Source organism: Falco peregrinus, chromosome 1, assembly GCF_023634155.1.
Source record: "Falco peregrinus isolate bFalPer1 chromosome 1, bFalPer1.pri, whole genome shotgun sequence".
Lineage (NCBI taxonomy): Eukaryota > Metazoa > Chordata > Aves > Falconiformes > Falconidae > Falco > Falco peregrinus.
In genome coordinates, this window is record NC_073721.1 from 28814872 (window position 1) to 28832638 (window position 17767).

Genomic DNA, 17767 nt, shown 5'->3' on the forward strand with positions numbered 1-17767 from the left:
ACACCCGAGCCCTGTGCTGCCTCGCACATGTGTGATGGGAACACACGTGAGGGAGTGCTGGGCAAGCGAGGGAGCCACACATGCCACATGGCACAGGAAAGCACAGACACCTCATTATTGCGCATTACTCCTTTATTGAAGTGGAACAAGACAGCTGCTATTGTCGGACAGTGACACTGACCCCGTGCAAGCCCAGGCTCACGGCGTCAGCAGAGGAGGAGGCCACAGCAACAGGGCCACGTACACGCAGGTGGGATGGGGCACAATGGTACCTGCTTCATTAGCAGGACTAGGATGGGCTTCAGCTGGGGGAAGTATGCGGTGGACACGAACTTCTAGATGGCAGGCTCCCTCCCTTGCCCTTGTCCAAAGGCAATAAGTTAAAGCAGGGGCTAGCAGAGCTAGGTCCAGAGTCACGAGTACCACCCTTGGGTGCTGTACCACATGCACCAAAATACAACTCTTTCAGAATCTACCCGCCTTGTGCCACACACCCACGAGGGAACGGGATACCCATCTTGGTCGCTGCCTGTGCTGCACTCACCCCACTGCTCCCGGGATGACTAAATCAAGCAACAGAACTACAGTAACCAGGTGACGAGAGCTGCCGGGGAAGCAAAGCAGAGGAGGAGCCTGGCACAGCGAGGGATCACTCTGCATGTACGCCTGCAGACAGGGCCCAAGGGCTGGGATCTCTGTGTGGAGAGGTGTGCAGTCGCTGTCTGGCAGAGCCAGGGCTGCCTTTCACACCAGACCTCCGCACGCACAGCCCCTCGCCCCTGGGCCCCCAGGCTGTCTGCAGAGGGGAGCCTGGTACCGAGGGAATGGGCCTAATCCTGGGGAGCTGCTCCAGCTCCGCAGTTCCAAGTTCCTACGGCTGTGGGGGGTGTGCACAGAGGGGTGGGGGATGGCAGGGGGCTCTACTACGTGCTAGCCTGCTGCCCGCCCTCACTTCTTAACCTTGCCCTGAGCAGCGACAGCTTCCATGGCCTTGCGCACTGTCTCCTCGTCCCCCAGGAACTGCATAGGCTTGACGGGTTTCAGGTTCTTGTCCAGCTCATAGACGATAGGGATGCCAGTGGGCAGGTTCAGCTCCATGATGGCCTCTTCTGACATGCCTGTGAACAGAGAGGTGCCATCACTCATGGCCCTACCTGCACAGTGCCAGCCAGGGCAGCGGGGAAACCCGTATGATACCCCTGCAGGGCTGACGTACCTTCCAGGTGCTTGACAATCCCACGCAGGCTATTGCCATGGGCAGCAATAAGGACTCGCTTGCCCTCTTTGATCTGTGGGACAATTTCCTCATTCCAGAAAGGCAGAGCCCGGGCAATGGTGTCCTTCAAGCTCTCGCATGTCGGCAGCTGGTCCTCTGTCAGGTCAGCGTAGCGACGGTCCTGAGGGAACAGCCACGCTTAGGCAGCAGCCCAGTGGCCCCAACAGTGGGGGAAGGAGGTGGCAAGGCCTTTATCCCTCCCCAAGATTCCCCCTGAGGACCTACTACATATAGGCAAAGTCGGGCTTGGAAGCAAGAAAGGCACCTTTAGGGCTGCAATCAGCCACAGTTGGGGTTGTGAGCCCCTCCTGGGGAAAGCCACACGTTGCTTGCTCTGGGCAAAGAGATCAGAGCAAACATCTATGCACATGTCACAGGACTAATGATTAACAGGTAATCGTTCCCTCTGCTTTGAATCTATCTGTGCAATGCCCAAGGGTTCAACTCCCTAGGAAGGGAGCGAGACACACTCAGCCCAATGCCAGCCAGCATCACGCATGACAGTCCTGGCTGCTGCAACAGAGACAGAGACTTTATAGAGGATGCCAGACTACGCTGCAGGGACCTAAGGTGGTTTTGGGAGCCTCCCAGCAAGGTGGAAAAAGAGCAGTGGGTCTTACCTTGCTGATGGTGCTGTAGAAGGGGTGATCGGACTGCATGGGAGGTGGAGGGATGTCATACGAGCGCCTCCAGATCTTCACCTGCGCCTCGCCATGCTTCGCTGCCGTCTCAGCCTTGTTCAAACCAGTGAGAGCCCCGTAGTGCCTCTCGTTCAGGCGCCACGTTCGGATAACGGGTAACCACATCTGATCAATGGCATCCAGGACGGTCCAGAGGGTACGGATGGCCCGTTTCTGTACCGAGGTGAAGCAGATGTCGAACTCATAGCCGGCATCTGGGAAAGACCGGGGAAAGGCGGGTAGCGGAGGGACACCGGGGAGGTGAGTGCTGGGACTTACGCAACCATTGAGGGGCCAAGGGCGGCGACGGCCTCACCGTGCCGGTACCAGTCGCGTGCCCGCCGCCGCCGGCCAGTCCCAAGGGACTGGCCGGCGGCGGCGGGGACGCGACCGGTACCGGAGAACCCCCTCCCCAGTACCTGAGGGTATCTCCTCAGTAGCGGAGCCCACCCCCCTCGACACCGGAGAGCCCCAAAGCCACCGTCAGTAGGCCGAGGCGGCCGCACTGGGCCCCGCGGCCTACCTACCCGCCCCGTTACCGGTCACCGGTACCTCGGAGGGCCTCGCCGCCACGACGCGCCTCTTGCTGACCGGCGGGGCTGAGATCGGCATCGTACCAGCCGCTGAAGCGGTTCTCCAGGTTCCAGGCGCTCTCGCCGTGGCGCACGAGCACGAGGCGGTAGGCGGCCATGGCGGCGGAGCGGGGGCTGCGGGGCGGCCGGGGCGCGCGCGCTCTTCTCCTTCCTCTCACGCCGCTGCCGCGCGCGACCGACGCTGGCGCCGCCGCCCCGCCCCTACCCGCGCGGCTGGGGAGGAGGGGAGGGGAGGGGGGAGGGGGGTGGCGCGCATGCGCAGAGCCGCAGGCGGGCGGAGGCGCACGTAGCGCATGGCGCGGCCGCGAAGGGCGGCGCGACCTTCAGGGCGTGACATCACTACGCCGTAACGCATATGCGGTAACGTGTCGCGACTGCTCAGCTGTGCCGGGCGCCGACCTGGCTACGGAATCGGTGCCGTGCGGGGGCGGCACCGACGGTGCCTTCTCCCCCTGCAGGGGGAGCTGCCGGCTGCCCCCGAGCCCCTAAGGTCTCCCATCCAAGCCCCGGCCGGGCGCGACCCCGCTTAGCTTCCCCGACAGTACTCCCACTCGCCCCGCCGGAAGGCGGCCAGTGGTGAGGGCACCGGTGCCCTCAATCAAGATGGCGGCGGGCGCCGGAAGCGGAAGGGGAGGGGTGTGTGGCGCGGCCACACGTGGAGCCGGGCCCAGCATGGCGCGGAGCGGGCGGCTCCGTTTGGGCGCCGCCGCCAAGCTGAAGCGGTGGCGGAAGGGCCACAGCAGCGACTGCAACCCCGAGACCCGCCGGCACCGCCTGGCCGCTCGCAGCCGCTTCTTTAGCCGGCCCGCCGGTAAGGGCAAGGCCCCGGGTGCGGGCAGGGCCGCGGTGCGGGCAGCTCCCTGCCTGGGCCCGGTCCTTCCCGACGGGGGCTGCAGGGCCGCGGGGGGCTGTGGCGCGGGCCTCTGAGGCTGGGAGCAGGAGGGCCGGGGGAGCCCCTCACCCCCGAGCTACAGCCCCGGGAGGCGGAGGCAGCAAAACGGGGAGGAGAACCGAGCCCGCGGCCTAGCGCGTGCCTCCTCCTTACCTCCCCGGGACACTGGGCCTGTGAGGCGAAACGGGGCGCGGCGTGCAGCAACCCTGTCACCCTGCCGGGCCCGGCGCGGGGCCCTGCCTGCAGCCGCCGGGACGGTGCTGTCCCAGTGGCGTGGCCCCTGCAGGCTTGTGGCCGGAGCGATTCGGCTCTCGGAAGCCCTCGGCCGTACCGGCAGGTGCTGCCGCGGTGTCGGCGTGGGGAGGCGCACAGCGGAGGCTCCCGTTCAGGAGGCTGCCTGATGGGGAAGGAAATCTCAGAGCATCAGTCTGTAAGGGACTGGAGTTTCGCAGCCCTGGCTGGTTCTAGCCAGGGAGGTCTTTCTCCTGCAGCTGAAGACTGCATTGTCTTGCAGCTGGTTGCAAGCTGGTGTCTGGGGCTCAGAGGGACGGGAGGCATGTGCCTTGGCTGCCTGGTTGCTAGGGCTCTGGGTGGAAAAAGATAAATGGGGCAGACTACCAGAAGCACCTCAGTGTTAAAGCCTTGGTAACCAGCACGTGTTTGTGATGCTCTCCTCCATCATATGAGTTGGCTGGACTGTGCCCTGGTTTGTTTTCACAAGAACAAGGAGCTCTCACCAATTACTGCTGTGCTTTCTCCTGCTCTGGCTGGGGTTGAGGGGGAGGGGGGTGGCAGAGTTTGTGGTGAATGGTGGAGCAACACAGCTTCACAGTTCTGAGCAAAGCTCTTCACCCCGACAGAGAAAAGCAACTTGACGGTGGATGCGGTGAAGCTGCACAATGAGCTGCAGTCGGGGTCACCGCGTTTGGAACGGACAACTGACAGCGCTCAGCTCCGCATGGAGGAGGATGATACCGCGGAGGCCGCCACAGAAAAGTCCTCCGGCACCTTCCTGAGTGGGCTGAGTGACTGCACCAATGTCACCTTCAGCAAGGTGCAGCGCTTCTGGGAATCCAATTCTGCTGCTCACAAAGAGGTACGGACAGGAGCAGGGCTGGGGACGAGGTGGGGTCCCGTGTGGATGACCCCACAGATGTGAGGCTGAGGGCACCGACCTGCTCTGCTTGCTGTTCATAGATCTGCGCTGTGCTGGCAGCCGTGACAGAGGTGATCCGCTCACGGGGGGGCAAGGAGAGTGAGACAGAGTACTTTGCTGCACTGGTGAGTGATGGTCGTGGGGAGGTGGCGTGAGGGGAGCTGCTGTTGGCAGCATGGGTGGGCTCTTGGGAGGGCTGGTGGAGGAAAGTGCTGTGCTCATAGCTGAGGTCAGCTGCTGTTGGGCTGCTTCTGGTTTCTCTGCCCTGCTCTCCAAGGGTTGGTGTTGGGGAAGGGCTGGCCTGGTGTGAACCATTACTTGCGCTCACTCTTCCATTCTGTGTTCCCAGATGACCACACTGGAAGTGGTGGAGTCTCCTGAGTCACTGTCAGCTGTTGCCTACCTGCTTAACCTTGTCCTAAAGCGGTGAGTAGCTGGCAGAGGAGTGAGGAGAGCTACCTGGCCCCATCATGGAAGAGGGGTTGGTACTGGAACCCCTCCCTGGGCTGGGGACGCAGGTTCCCTGCATGACTACACCCACTGCCAACTCCCCACACCACTGACATGTCTCCTTCTCCTGGCAGGGTTCCAAGCCCTGTGCTTATAAAAAAGTTCTCAGATGCCTCAAAAGCCTTAATGGGTATCGTGTCCTCACAGGCCTGCAGCAGCTCCACCTCTGCCCTGCGATGGGTGAGTGGCCAGGAGGCAGCCGGCCATGCCAGCTCTGCCCCTGGGGTCTGCTGAGAGCTGGGGTCGAGGCTGCTGCTGCTGCAGAGTGGTGCTGAGTGGTCAGCCTGATGCCATTGCAGTGGGGAGGGTGTCTCTCTGTGGGCTGATGCCAACGGCCCCTGCTGGTCCCTTGTTGTAGGTCCTCTCTTGCCTGGCCACACTGCTGCGGAAGCAGGACTTGGCAGCCTGGAGCTACCCCATCACTCTCCAGGTCTATCACGGCTTGCTGAGCTTCTGTGTTCATACCAAGCCTAAGGTGAGCACCCGGTGGCACTGGTGACAGATGACACTGCCTATGATGTTCACTTTTGGGGCTGGCTGTGCAACTGGAGCCTGTGGCTTCTACCCACCTGGGCTCTCCTTTGCCAGGTGCGGAAAGCGGCGCAGCATGGGGTGTGCTCTGTCCTGAGGGGCAGCGAGTTCATGTTTGGAGATGCAGCACCTGAGCATCACCCTGCAGCACCCTCCACCGCCAAGTTCTGCGTGCAGGAGATAGAAAAAGCTGGAGGTATGGGGTGCTGGAGCAAGGGGCCTGCAGCAGAGTCGGGGGAGGGCCTGTGCAGCTGTGGGGTAATAAGGATTTGAAAGAAAGAGGGGAGGGGGCAGCACCCTGGATTGCTGGGGAGGGTACGAGATGCCTCTGGGACACCTAAGGTGTTTTGGAGGGTCCTCAGCCATCTGTCTGTTGCTCTACTCGTCCCAGGAGCCAGGGGGTGTTCACTCCAGCTCTGTGGGTCAGCCGCAGTGTTGTCACAGGGGCTTTGCCTTGGGCAGGGCTCTGCCATGGGGTGCCACAATCTCAGATGTTGCTCTGCTCCTACAGGCACCAAGGAGGCAACCACCACCCTGCACGTCCTCGCCCTGCTGCGGGACCTGCTGCCCTGCTTCCCTGCAGCTGTGGTGAAGACCTGCTGTGAGACCTTGCTCCGAGTCATGACTCTCAGCCACACGGTGAGTGTCCCCATGCCAGGGATGGCAAGGGCAGCTCCTTTTCCCCTCAGCTGCACTTGGAAGGGCTCAAACCCCTCAGCTGCTGGCTGGAAGCCTGGAGATGCAGGGTGCAAACACAGAGGAGCCCAGGGCAGCTGGTGCTTGCTGGGCTTCCCAGGGCAGAGCCTGCTTTGGGGTAGGAGGACAGTGGGTGCAAAGCAGAGCCCCCTGCTCCTGACACTGTGTCCTTCACAGCTGGTGACAGCGTGTGCCATGCAAGCCTTCCACAGCCTCTTCAGTGCCCAGGCCAGTGAGGCCTGCCTGCCAGCTGAGCTCAATGGCCAGATCATCACCGTGAGTGTGGGGTGCCAGTGTGGGGAGGGATGGGGCTGACAGTGCCACGGCACTCACCCACCCTCTGCTTCCCCAGGCCCTCTACGACTATGTGCCCAGCGTGAGTGACCTGCAGCCACTGCTGACCTGGCTGTCCACCATGGAGCGGGCGCACATCAACCTGGGCAGGTATGGGCAGGGGCCGCTGCTGGGCTTGGGGAGAGGTGGCCACTTGGTCTCTCACTTGCCTGATCTCTCTTCTCTAGGCTGCAGAAGGACCTGTGCTGGGCTCACCTCCCCCGGCTCTTCTCTGCAGCTATGAACTGCTTCCTCTCCCCGCACTCCCAAGTGGTGGCGACAGCAGCTCAGACCCTGGAGGTATTGCACACAGGCACCTCTTCCCACTGGGGCTGCCCTGGGCCTCATGGGGAGCTCTGCCCAGGGGTTTGGGGCTTTCCGAGGAGTGGTGTGTTCCTCTGTGCGTGCCAGGCTGGGAGATGTGTAGTCCACTGCTGTCCCATCTTCCCCGTTTGCCCTTGCAGACCCTCCTCAGCGAGTGTGTTGGTCCGCACATGGAGGACCTGGGCACAGTCTCTGCATCCGCCCCAGCCCCTGCTGCCTACCTGTGCAAGATGTTCAGGTGAGGAGCGGTGGTGTGGGAGAGGCTGTCCCTGTGGGCCTGGCTGAGCTCTGAGTAGCCTCTGCCTGGTCCCCAGCAGGGGCTGGCAGGCTGCTGGGTGCCCTGATCACTGCTGGATCAGTCCTTGCCAGCATGACCGTCTTCTCTCTCCTTCCCAGATCAGTGGAGGAGGGCCTGACGTACCGTTTCCATGCAGCATGGGATGAGGTGCTGCGGGTGCTGGAGGTCTTCTTCGAGACGTGTGGGAAGCAGTGCCACCCCATCATGAGGAAGGTGAGCCAGGCTTGGGGGCCGCAGGTGGGGTGGCTGCACTGCTGCCTGGGCTGCGTTGCTGTTGACCTCTCCAGCTGTGGAGCAGGGCCTTCCTGGTGCCCATTGTCCTGCCCGTGCGTAAGCACGAAGTGCGCAGCTCTGGGACTGGGCATGGGGACATGTGGGGCAGCTGGCATCCCTGGGCAGGCATAGCGAGTGATGTGCCAGGACTGTCTCTGTGGCTCCTCTGTGACTGTCCTGCTCTGTCCTTGCAGTGTCTCCGGTCCCTGTGTGACCTGCGTCTCTCCCCACACTTCCCCCACACTGCTGAAGTGGACCAGGCAGTGGGGGCTGCTGTGAGCACCATGGGTCCTGAGGTGCTCCTAGAAGCTGTGCCCCTGGAAATCGATGGCAAGGAGTGAGTACGGTCATGGGGTAGCAATTTTGGGGCCATTCATTATGTTCCTGTTCAGTCCCCATGCGGTGCCGAAGGTGTTTGGCTCTACTGAGCCCACCTGTGCCCAGCTCTGTGGCTGCGTGGAGGTGCCCTGTGCCCAGGGCCTAATGCCGGTCGTGCCCTGTGCTCCCCTGACCCATGCCTTCCCTCCCCAGGGAGACCCTGGATTTTCCCCGTAGCTGGCTCCTGCCGGTGCTGCGGGACTATGTGCAGGGTGCGCAGCTTGGCTTCTTCACCAGCTACTTCTTGCCCTTGGCAGCTGCCCTAAAAAGCAGAGGTGAGGAGGGTGGCATGGTGGGGGTCTGAGTGGGTGCGGTCCCGTGCAGCTGGGAGCCCCAGGGTGCTCCATGGGACCTCCCTTCTCTTCCCTGGGGTGGAGTGGGGTTTTGCCACCCCCGCTGCTCTGCTCATCTACCCCTTCTTTTCTGCAGCTGTGGAGTTTACCCAGGCTGGGAAGAGTGTGGAGGCCAAGATCTATGACACGCTGCAGTGGCAGGTAACGAGGAGTGCCCGGGAGCCCTGCCGTGGTGTACCGGTGGTGCCAGGCTGGGGAGCAGTGACGTGGGTGAAGAGTGCTGGCCTCCCATTTTTTTGTTTGCCTTCTAGGTCTGGACCCTGCTGCCTGGCTTCTGCACCCACCCCACGGATGTGCTGGGGGCCTTCAAGGGGCTGGCCCGCACGCTGGGCATGGCCATCAGTGAGCGTCCAGACCTCCGTCCCACCGTGTGCCAGGCCTTGCGCACCCTCATCCACAAAGGCTGCGAGACAGGTTGGAGGGGAGACAGACCCTTGTGGTGGGTCCCTGTCCCCTGCGGTGACCTGGAAAGGGGAGGTGTTGGTCTGTAACCCCCTGTCATCCTCTCCCTAGATGCGGAGCGGGCAGAAGTGGGTCGCTTTGCCAAAAATTTCCTGCCCATCCTGTTCAACGTGTACAGCCAGCCTGAGGAGGATGGGGCCAGCAGTGCTCAGCGGCGCTCTGTGCTGGACACTGTCCGTGCTTACCTGACCATCACTGACCCGCAGGTGAGAGGAGAGGGCCCTGGGGCAGTGGGGCAGGCTGTGCTGGCTCAGGCCAGCATCTCCCAGCTGGATCCAGTCTGATAGGGCTGTGGTGGGTGCTTGACTGGAGACTGGAGAGGGCAGGAGGAAAGAAGCTGAGCAAAGAGCAGCCCTTCCCGCCCTTATGGGGAGGGAGCCTTTCCCAGCCGGTGGTCTGGGATTTCCCAATCTTGCAGCAGCATCTGGCACATCATGCACAAGTCCTTTGTGATTTGTCTAGCTCTTTTTGGACCCACTAGTGCTTCTGGTCTCCACAAAGTGCTGCGGCAAGGTGTTTGCCAGGTAGATTGCAACTCTTTTAAAGGTGCTTCCTTCAGTCAGTTCTGATCCTGCTCTGTGTCCTTGCCCTGCAGATGGTGTGTGGGTTCCTGCAGAAAGCCAGCGTGAAGCTGACCAGTCCTGAGAGCTCTGAATTTACCAGGTAACACCTGGGGACTGGTGCTAATGGGTAGAGCTGCTGGCTTCCTCCTGGTGAGCAGCGCTAAGACACTCATGCTGTCCCACGTGGGATGTGCCACTCCTGTGCATCCAGTGAGGCTCTCGGCCAGAGTCCCAGCTTGGCTGAGTAGTGTTGGTGATAAGGTGCTCACTCGTGTGTCCTCTGCTGCAGACTCTCCATTCTGGACCTGGTGGTAGCAATGGCACCCTATGCTGATGAGCAGTCCTTAGATTCCTTGTACCGCACCATCCAGCCTTCCCTCCAGGTGAGTCTGCTCCCAGCCCTGACAGGGGCAGGGGGTGCAGTGGGGCACCTTCTGCTTGCTGCCAGCTTGGACCTGGGCTGTGGGAAGATGAGCAGCTGCTATAGGGGACAGGTCTCTGGTGAGTGGCATGAGGTGCTGCGGGAGTCCCTTCAGACGCTGTGACTGTTGAGGCTGTCTTGACAGCAGGGCCATGTTGGCTGTCCCTGCAGAGCAAGGAGCGTAGCATGCAGAAGAAGGCGTACCGTGTGCTGGAGGAGGTGTGTGCCGCTCCCCATGCCCCCTGCCAGGCCTTCGTCCGCTCCCACCTGCAGGATCTGCAGGCAGCGCTGCTGGACTCACTCAAGAGCGCGGCATCCCCGGCCAAGAGGGTGAGAGCAAGGGCTGCAGTGGTGGATCTTAGCTGCTGTTGGGAGGGGGCGGGGTGGGATGGGTGGAGGAGGCAGCTGGGTGTGTGTTCCTGGGTGTACCAGTGCTGGACTATTTCTTTCCCCAGCCTAGGCTGAAGTGCCTGTTCCACATTGTGAAGCAGCTCTCTGCTGAGCATGAGCCCTTTGTCACTGCCCTGGTCCCAGAGGTGAGCATGGCCCCTGGGGGGGGGACCCATCTGGTTCTGGCCACAGAGGTGGCAGCAGTGATGTGACTGACATGCCCATGTGCCTCCAGGTCGTCCTGTGCACCAAGGAGGTATCGGTGGGGGCCCGCAAGAATGCCTTTGCGCTGCTTGTGGAGATGGGGCATGCCTTCATCCGCTTTGGGCCCACCCCCCAAGGTGAGCTCCTGCTCCACTTGCTCAGCCCCATGGGCGCCCCAGCCCCAAGGGACCAGAACCATGCCTGGCATCCTGCTGAAATGGGGCAGGGATGCTGCTGGGCACAGGGTGAGCGGGGCCCTGAGCCATCCCCTCTTGCAGAGGCCATGCAGCGATTCCTGCTCCTGATCTACGTGGGGCTCACAGGCTCAGTCACCATGATCAGCTGCACGGTGCTGGCACTGACTCGCCTGTTCTTTGAGTTCAAAGGTGAGTGGGAGCAGGAGGGCTGGGGGCATGAGGGCAGCACAAGGGGACAGGGCAGAGCCCCTCCGGTGAAGGCAGGTGCCAGGAGGAGGCTGGCTGCGGCTGAGCCCCATCGTGGTTGCAGATCACCTAGAGCTGAGCGTGGTGGAGCAGCTCCTGCAGAACATCTGCCTGCTGCTGGTCTCCCGCACGCGGGATGTGGTGAAGTCGGCCCTGGGTTTCCTCAAGGTCACACTGCTGCTGGTAGACACCAAGCTGCTGGCCAAGCATGTCCAGACGATGGTGAGATCCTGTGTGGGGTGCCCCAAGGAGGTGGTGGGGCTGCCTTGGGTGTCTGGGAGCATCTCCAGCTGCACCCTGCTTCTGCACGGGGGTCAGGGACCCAACCTTGGTCTTGGTGACTGAGACAGCAGGTAGGAGGTCCCTCGCCTGAATGCTGGCACGGATCTGCCAGAGAACCCCCGTGAACCAGCCCTGCCAAGCAGGGAGACATCCCCATGGCCCTGCCTGGGGTGGGCATGGGGAGATGGCAGCAGGGTGAGCATGGTGGCTATGCAGAGGAAGGGTGGGAGGCTGGGTGCCCAGGGCAGGGGTGCTTTGATCTCAAGGGTCTCTGTCCTGGCAGCTGGAGGCTGTGGGAAACCTTTCAGACGACATGAGACGGCACTTCCGTATGAAGCTGCGAAACCTTTTCATCAAGTTCATCCGCAAGTTTGGGTGAGCTGGGGGCTCCCGGGGCTGCAGCAAGGGAGCTCTGGGAAGCAGGGCAGGAGGAGGTGGGCCCTGACTGCTCTCTGCACTCCTCAGATTTGATCTGGTGAAGGGGCTGCTGCCAGCCGAGTACCATAAGGTGCTGGTGAACATCCGCAAGGCAGAAGCCCGGAGCCGCAAGCAACGTGCCCTGAGGCAGGCGGCCGCGGATACCGACGAAGAGGAGGCACCACCAGCACATCCCAGAGGAGACAGGTGAAGATGGGCCAGGGGTGAAGAAGGAGCAGCCCCCACAGGGGGCTTGTTGCTGGATCTGCTCAGCTGGTGCCTCTAGAGATGCTGGAGACATCTCCAGGGCTGCTGTGTGCTGTGAGGCTGGCTGGGGTCTGCACCCCTGGGCTTGTTCTGTTTCCATCATTCTGTCTGCCTTTTGACTAGCATGGAGGAGATCCTGGCTGACTCAGAGGAGGAGGAGGAGGAAGAGGAGGAACGGCAGAGGAGCAAGGAGTGGAGGAAGCAAGCACGGCAGAAGGGCCAAGCCTGGCTGAAGGAAGGGGAAGAGGATGAGCCCCTCAACTTCCTGGACCCCAATGTGTCCCAGCGGGTCCTGGGTGAGGAGTGGAGCTTTGGATGTGGCTGGGGTGGGATGGATGCGTTGGGGGCTGCTGTGATGTGCAGGGACCCTGGGACTACAACTGCCCACAGGAGTGGGTCCTTCCTCAGACCCTGACCCATCTCTCTGTGAGCAGCCACCAAGCCAGGCCCCAGGCGGTCCACGGGAGTGAGCCATGACTTCCAGGTGTCCGAGGACGGGCGTCTGATCATCCATGAAGAAGAGGAGGTGGACGATGATGAAGCCAAAGGTACTGCCTGGGCTGACAGGGGGCCACACTAGACTTGCTCTAGTACTCCGAATGGTTTTCTTCCTGCCACCCGTATGTGGGAGCTTGGGGGGGATGTGGGTGGAAGCGGCAGGAGTTGGTATGGCCTTGTGTCACACCTAGTGACTCTCTTCTGGGCCATTGCCACCCAGGGGAGGCAGCTCCCTCCATCACCAGAAGGGTGTTGGAGGGGACAAGGTCACAAGTGCTGGTTCGGCAGGGGCACCCTGCTCCTAAAGCCCACTCCAGGGGCTGGCGTAGTACTGGGGGTCCCCTGTGCCTGCATTCTCCACTGACACTTTTGTCCTGTACCATAGGAGCAGATGAGGAGATGGCAGATGTGCTGCAAGATGTGGGTCTCCGCAGTGTGAGTATGGGGCTTATGGTCCTGAGGAGACGCTGAGGGAACTCAGCTGTGCCAAACCCCTGCCTGTGCCATGGCAGCTGCAGCTGTGCCCAAGAGGCCAGTAGGGACACCAGGCAAGCGCCAGCTGCTTGGAGGGGTGCAGGAGGCTGGCTGGGGACAGGGACATGCACAGGCAGTCTGAAAGGTCTCTGGACCCCCATGGGAAAGAAGCAGGCCAGGGGTCCATGGGAGGGCAGAACTGTAAGTACAAGCCAGCTGCAGGGTCCCTGCTCCTCCTTCTGCAGAAGAAGAGCCAGAAGCGTCGGTTCAGAGAGGAACCAGATGATGAGGAACTCGAAGCTGAGACCTACCCTCAGTACAGAGGTAAGTCTTCCACCTGTGCCCGGTCTGGGGTTCCCCAGGGGGCCAGAACCACGTACCCACCTGTCTCGCTGGACTGCTCCAGGACAGCTGAAGCAGAGATCTTTGCTCATGGGAAGTGGTCACTGTTCTCTGCTGTTCTCACACCTAAGAGCTGGAGGCAAAACCAGGAACAGCTCCCCCAGCCTGGAAGGGGGAGCCATGAGCCCCCTTCCAACACACATTCTCTGTTTTCCAGCTGGAGGCTCTGGGATCCACCGGCAGCTGAACAAGGAGCCAGTCTTCGGTGCAGAGTACAGATCCAAGGTGAAGGACAAGGTTTCAGTGGGGGGGGTGCCTGGGGCTTTTCTGGGGCAGGAAGCACCGTTTGTTTTTTGGAGGTCTGGCCCAGTAGCATAAAGGCTGGAGGAATCTCTGCACCAAGAGGAGCTGCCAAATCCTTGGTACCTGTGAACATTTCTAACCCATCTTGGAGTCCCTGTCCTGCCCTTGCTGTGGCCAGTTCCTGCTTGCTGATGAAAGCAGGTGTCTGTAGCATCATCTGAGTAGGAAATCAGCTCCCAGGGCCATGTGCTCAGCTGGCGCCCCACTGCAACATAGTCTTCGGGATGGCTGGGTGGCAGGGTTGCACCAGAATGGGACACATGCATCTCCCCTGGTGCTGCATCTTCTCCCATGTCACTGTCTCCCACAGAAAGGTAAAGGCGACGTGAAGAAGAAAGGCCAGCTCGACCCCTACGCCTACATCCCCCTGAACAGAGCTAAACTCAACAGAAGGTGAGGCTAGCTGGGAAGGGCTGGGAGCAGGGCTAAACCCCAGGTTTGATCCTGCAGGGTTTTGTGGATCTGAGAGCTCCCTGCCAGCCTCTGCACTGCTCCTTGTGTAGCTTGGAGCATCCCTGTGCATTAGGTGTGCCCAGTGCCTGCACTAACCCAGTCTCCTGTTTCTTCCTTCTTCTAGGAAGCGGGCAAAAATGCAGGGCCAGTTCAAGGGCCTGATGAAGGGAGCCCAGCGTGGGGCCAAGGCTGGCCGCAGGAACCGTCTGAAGGCCCAACGCCCCTGAGGAGCATCAGGTGCTTGGCCTGCACCTGCCCAAGGACAGACAACACCCTGTGGCCTCTGGGCACCGGGGGTTGAGGGCTTTGTGAGTAGAGCAGTGGGGACTCCTGCAGAAAGTGGCCCGTGTCTGTTTGAGATTCCCTGGGAAACCACTCTGTTGTATTACAAACTCATGGCCCAAGCCCTGCCCTCCTGTACCTGGAGGAAGGTGCTGGGTTGTGTGGTGCAGGGGTATGTGTGAGAGTGAGTAATGTGTAATTAATTCCCTGTGTTGATAAATACCCACTGTTCCTACCCAGCCCAGATTCCTCCTCTCCTCTTAAGAGCTGTGCAGACTTGTGCTCTGCCTGCTGCCCTGTGCAGCAAGTCCTGCTGCTGCTGCAGCACTGTGCCCCACGGGGCTCACCCCTACATCAGCATGGGACCTGCAGCTGGAGCCCTCTCCCCAGCGTGGCGCTTGCCTAGGGGCTGTCAGGAGCAGCACTGCAGCACAGAGCAGTGAGGCAGTTCCCGTGTCCTGTGCCCTTCCGGCACATGTGCAGTAGGGGTGAGTTGTCGAACTGGCCAAAGAAAGAAGCCAGAGATGGTGAAGTCCTTTGCTTATAACCAGCGTTCTTATACAAGCTCCCTCTTGGCAGTGTCTTCTGCCCTAAACTGTGGGCCAGGGAATCTGTGCCACAGGGGGAGTCCCTGCCATTTGGCAGCCACTGGTTTGTCCTGCCTCAGCTTTTCCTTTTCCTGTATCAACCATGCCTGGTTGTGGGGCATGAACTGTTCACTGCATATTTCTTCAAACTGACTGGAAAACTGCTACTGCAAACCTCTGTGCCTTGCCCTTTCCTTTATCCTTGAGAGCTGGGAGAAGCCTTTTCCTCTGTTCTGACCACCTGCCAGTAGACCTGAGCAGTGCAAATAATCCTTTTTAGCTTCCCAGACATCTCAAGTTAGCCTGAGCATCTGGTTTTGCCCAGTTACTTCTGCACTGAGCCCGAAAGACCGTGTTTGGCCAAAGCATGTTGAAGAGAATGAAGCTGAGGGTAGTAGATACAGGTGCCATTGTTTACACTGCAAAGAACATGTATTTGTGAATGTAGCTGGCTTTCCCTTCATCTTCTGTATTAAAAAGCCTTTAGTCCTTTGTCATTTCCTTCTATGGTAGATTACACACTGGAATTGTAACACTTCTCAGTCTCCTAATAAGCTAAAGGGATTGTGCTTGTTCAGCCTCTTACTGCAGGCTTCTTTCTGGAGGCTGCAAATCCAGTTTTGTGGTGCTGTCATGTGCTTTTTGGTTTTTTCCAAGATCCTTATAAAAGCCTGGGGGTAGAGGAGGAGCTCTTGTACTGGTCTTGGTCCTGCCTTGTCAGGAGCACTTTTCCCTTCCTGCTTCCCCACCCAGGGCTCTCACTTGAGCCCCAGGGCCATGTTGAGCTGCTGCTGCTGCTTTAATCCTGCCAGAACCCACAGCCTGGCTTATGGAACAGTCATCTCCAGCAGCACCTCCTGACTATGTTCAGTCAGCAGGAGCTATATCCATAATTTTCTGCTGTCTGCAGCCTTGGCCTGATGCCCTCCCTCCCCTGAAAGCAGGGCAGGGGGAAACAGGCATCAGTCACCTTCTGAGCCCTCGACACCTGTAACATGGCTCCAGACTCACCAGAGCTATCTGTCTTCCTGCTTTCTCTTCTCTCCTTGGAGACAGGGAGTGAAGAAGGCTGTGGCTAATTCATTTAAAAGCTCCAGATTACTCACTGTATTGTTCTTCATTTGCATGTTGTTGCTTAAATTAGTGCATGCCTGTGTGGAACAGAAGAGTTTCATTAGCACAGAGGATGGTGTTCGCCTGAGCCAGTGTTCAGAGAACAGATTCTTCTGCAACAACATCTTGTTAATCAGCTAATTAATCATGTAATGCAATAGAAACCCTTGGAGAGGAGACGTCATCCTGCCCAGGGAGGCTGGCTGTGAGTCAAGCCTGCTCCCCACCAGCAGCTGTTCCTGGCAGGGAGCACAGCTACATCTTGGGGGCCTGCAGAAGCCTGAGCACAGCTCTCTGCTGTGGGGCAGAGTGAGGGATGATGTGGGGTCCTGCCTCCTGCAGGTAGGAGCCACAAATATTTTGCAGTTAACCACAGAGAAGCGCAAGATGAGGATCTGGAGTAATTCTTGGCTTTTGTTGCTCAAGCTAGGAGGTGGCTGGAGGCTATTTCTTCACCCAGCATGCCATTAAACCATGCGACTCCTTTCTACAGGCTACAGCAGGCACCAACAGTGTTACCAGTGTTCAGTTACACTTGTGCAGGAAATTGTCACAAAGGGCTCTTATCCTTGCAGATACCATCTGCAAAGTGGGAGGTCTCCAAGTCGTGCACTGCAGGTGTACTAGGCGTACTTGAGGAGAGGCTGGCAGGACTAACAGGCTCCTCCTGGTGCTGGCTCGGTGGGCCCTGGACCATCTGGGACAGGTGCAGATGCCTACCCTCAGTCTTAAGGCTTAAAATCAGGAAGAGATGGAAAACACCATTGTTTCCTTAACCTAGAAGCTACCTGCCTGGGTTGGGTCCACTGTGGCTTGCCGCTGAGAGGGACAGGTGTGCCCTGTGGGGCGGTGTCCATGCAGCATCCAGCTGGACCATCACCTCTTCCTCTGAGCATAATGCAGTGCCTTTGGGGCTCCCCGCAGGCACAGCAGAGTCTCCCCAGTTCAAAGTCAGGATTCAGCACACACCAAGGTGGAGGGATGGGAAAACCCTCCTGGGGGCAGCGATCTAAGAGGAACCTCCCTGTGCATGCCAAAATGATTGGCGGCAAGATAATTAAGCGTGGAAGTTTAAAATGCCAAGGGACCACTCCAGCTGAAATCTAGTCAATTAAAAAAATGTCAGATTAATTCCTAGTCCCCTCAACACTCTGATCTACAGCTTTACTTGTTTCTAAAAAGTTGTCTGTCTTGGTTTCTACCTGAACAGTGTGTGCAACTTCAGGTGCAGCGAGTGTGCAGGGCCACAGGGACCGTGGCTGGGGACAGGGCAGGTGCTTCCACCCACAAAAGGGGAAGAAAAAAAAATTTAACTTTTAACTTTAAAAGAAACACTTTTCCACTGTTTCTGTTCCTCTAATATCTCCTTGATAGGGAGCATGGATAAAAAAATAGTAATGTAGAGATGAGTCAGGGTTTACGGTGTAACTCTTGCTTCTTTGAGCACTTTGTGCAGTCTCTGTGCCATCGGTTACATGTAAGCCACATTCTAACAGTTTCCTTGAAGTAAAGTGGTTGTAATTTGTATTTTTCTGCTGAATACCAGGGCTTGGGGTGTCAAGTGCACACAGGACTCCCAAAGCCAGTGCAGGCCTGCGGCTCGGGTGTGCTGGGCATGATGCCCCGTCGTGTGCCCGGTGTGCCATCTGGGCCCTTCCCTCAGCCCCGGCCCGGGCGGGTGAGAAGGGGCTGCAGCTGGGGAGGGGCACGGCAGCCCCGCGCCCGTCCTGCGTCGCCTCCTGCCGCTCAAAGGCCGCTCGAGCGCAGCCAAATTGTCGCCGTCGCCTCCCTGCCCGCTTCGCCCCCCGAGGCAGCCCCTGCCGCTGGCTGCCGGGCCACTCTCGTAGCTCAGGGCGGGCTGCCCGCCGCCGGGCCCCGCGGGCCTACAGCTCCCGGCATGCCGCGCGCGGGGC

General features: G+C 59.8%; 2 protein-coding genes across 2 annotated transcripts; one reads left to right on the forward strand and one right to left on the reverse strand.

Annotated features, from left to right (window-relative positions):
* Positions 1-114: 114 nt before the first annotated feature.
* PGAM1 (phosphoglycerate mutase 1) lies at positions 115-2736 on the reverse strand. Its single transcript, XM_055807988.1, has 4 exons — positions 2509-2736; positions 1897-2171; positions 1217-1397; positions 115-1118 (listed from the first exon to the last, which is right to left on the reverse strand). The coding sequence occupies exons 1-4, from the start codon at positions 2645-2647 to the stop codon at positions 949-951; spliced, it is 765 nt and encodes a 254-aa protein (XP_055663963.1). The 5' UTR covers positions 2648-2736; the 3' UTR covers positions 115-948.
* A 439-nt stretch (positions 2737-3175) lies between these two features.
* On the forward strand, positions 3176-17199 carry RRP12 (ribosomal RNA processing 12 homolog). Its single transcript, XM_055807974.1, has 34 exons — positions 3176-3360; positions 4302-4537; positions 4639-4722; positions 4947-5023; positions 5182-5287; positions 5466-5582; positions 5696-5834; positions 6150-6277; positions 6512-6610; positions 6687-6778; positions 6856-6967; positions 7132-7229; positions 7388-7502; positions 7757-7899; positions 8094-8215; positions 8370-8434; positions 8545-8707; positions 8807-8961; positions 9351-9418; positions 9608-9701; positions 9911-10069; positions 10195-10275; positions 10365-10470; positions 10612-10719; positions 10841-10998; positions 11342-11433; positions 11524-11682; positions 11866-12038; positions 12177-12290; positions 12626-12675; positions 12960-13038; positions 13274-13341; positions 13730-13812; positions 13997-17199. The coding sequence occupies exons 1-34, from the start codon at positions 3222-3224 to the stop codon at positions 14097-14099; spliced, it is 3885 nt and encodes a 1294-aa protein (XP_055663949.1). The 5' UTR covers positions 3176-3221; the 3' UTR covers positions 14100-17199.
* The last annotated feature ends 568 nt before the right edge of the window (positions 17200-17767 follow it).

Bases quoted from the DNA above. Each gene is read 5' to 3' on its own strand.
- PGAM1 (XM_055807988.1), bottom strand. From the start codon at position 2,647: ATGGCCGCCTACCGCCTCGTGCTCGTGCGCCACGGCGAGAGCGCCTGG. The intron at 2,172-2,508 runs GTACCGGTGACC...GGTCTTTCCCAG, and splicing joins TGGCGGCGAGGCCCTCCGAG to ATGCCGGCTATGAGTTCGAC. The intron at 1,119-1,216 runs GTACGTCAGCCC...CTCTGTTCACAG, and splicing joins GATTGTCAAGCACCTGGAAG to GCATGTCAGAAGAGGCCATC.
- RRP12 (XM_055807974.1), top strand. From the start codon at position 3,222: ATGGCGCGGAGCGGGCGGCTCCGTTTGGGCGCCGCCGCCAAGCTGAAG. The intron at 8,216-8,369 runs GTGAGGAGGGTG...TCTTTTCTGCAG, and splicing joins AGCTGCCCTAAAAAGCAGAG to CTGTGGAGTTTACCCAGGCT. The intron at 8,962-9,350 runs GTGAGAGGAGAG...CTTGCCCTGCAG, and splicing joins TGACCATCACTGACCCGCAG to ATGGTGTGTGGGTTCCTGCA.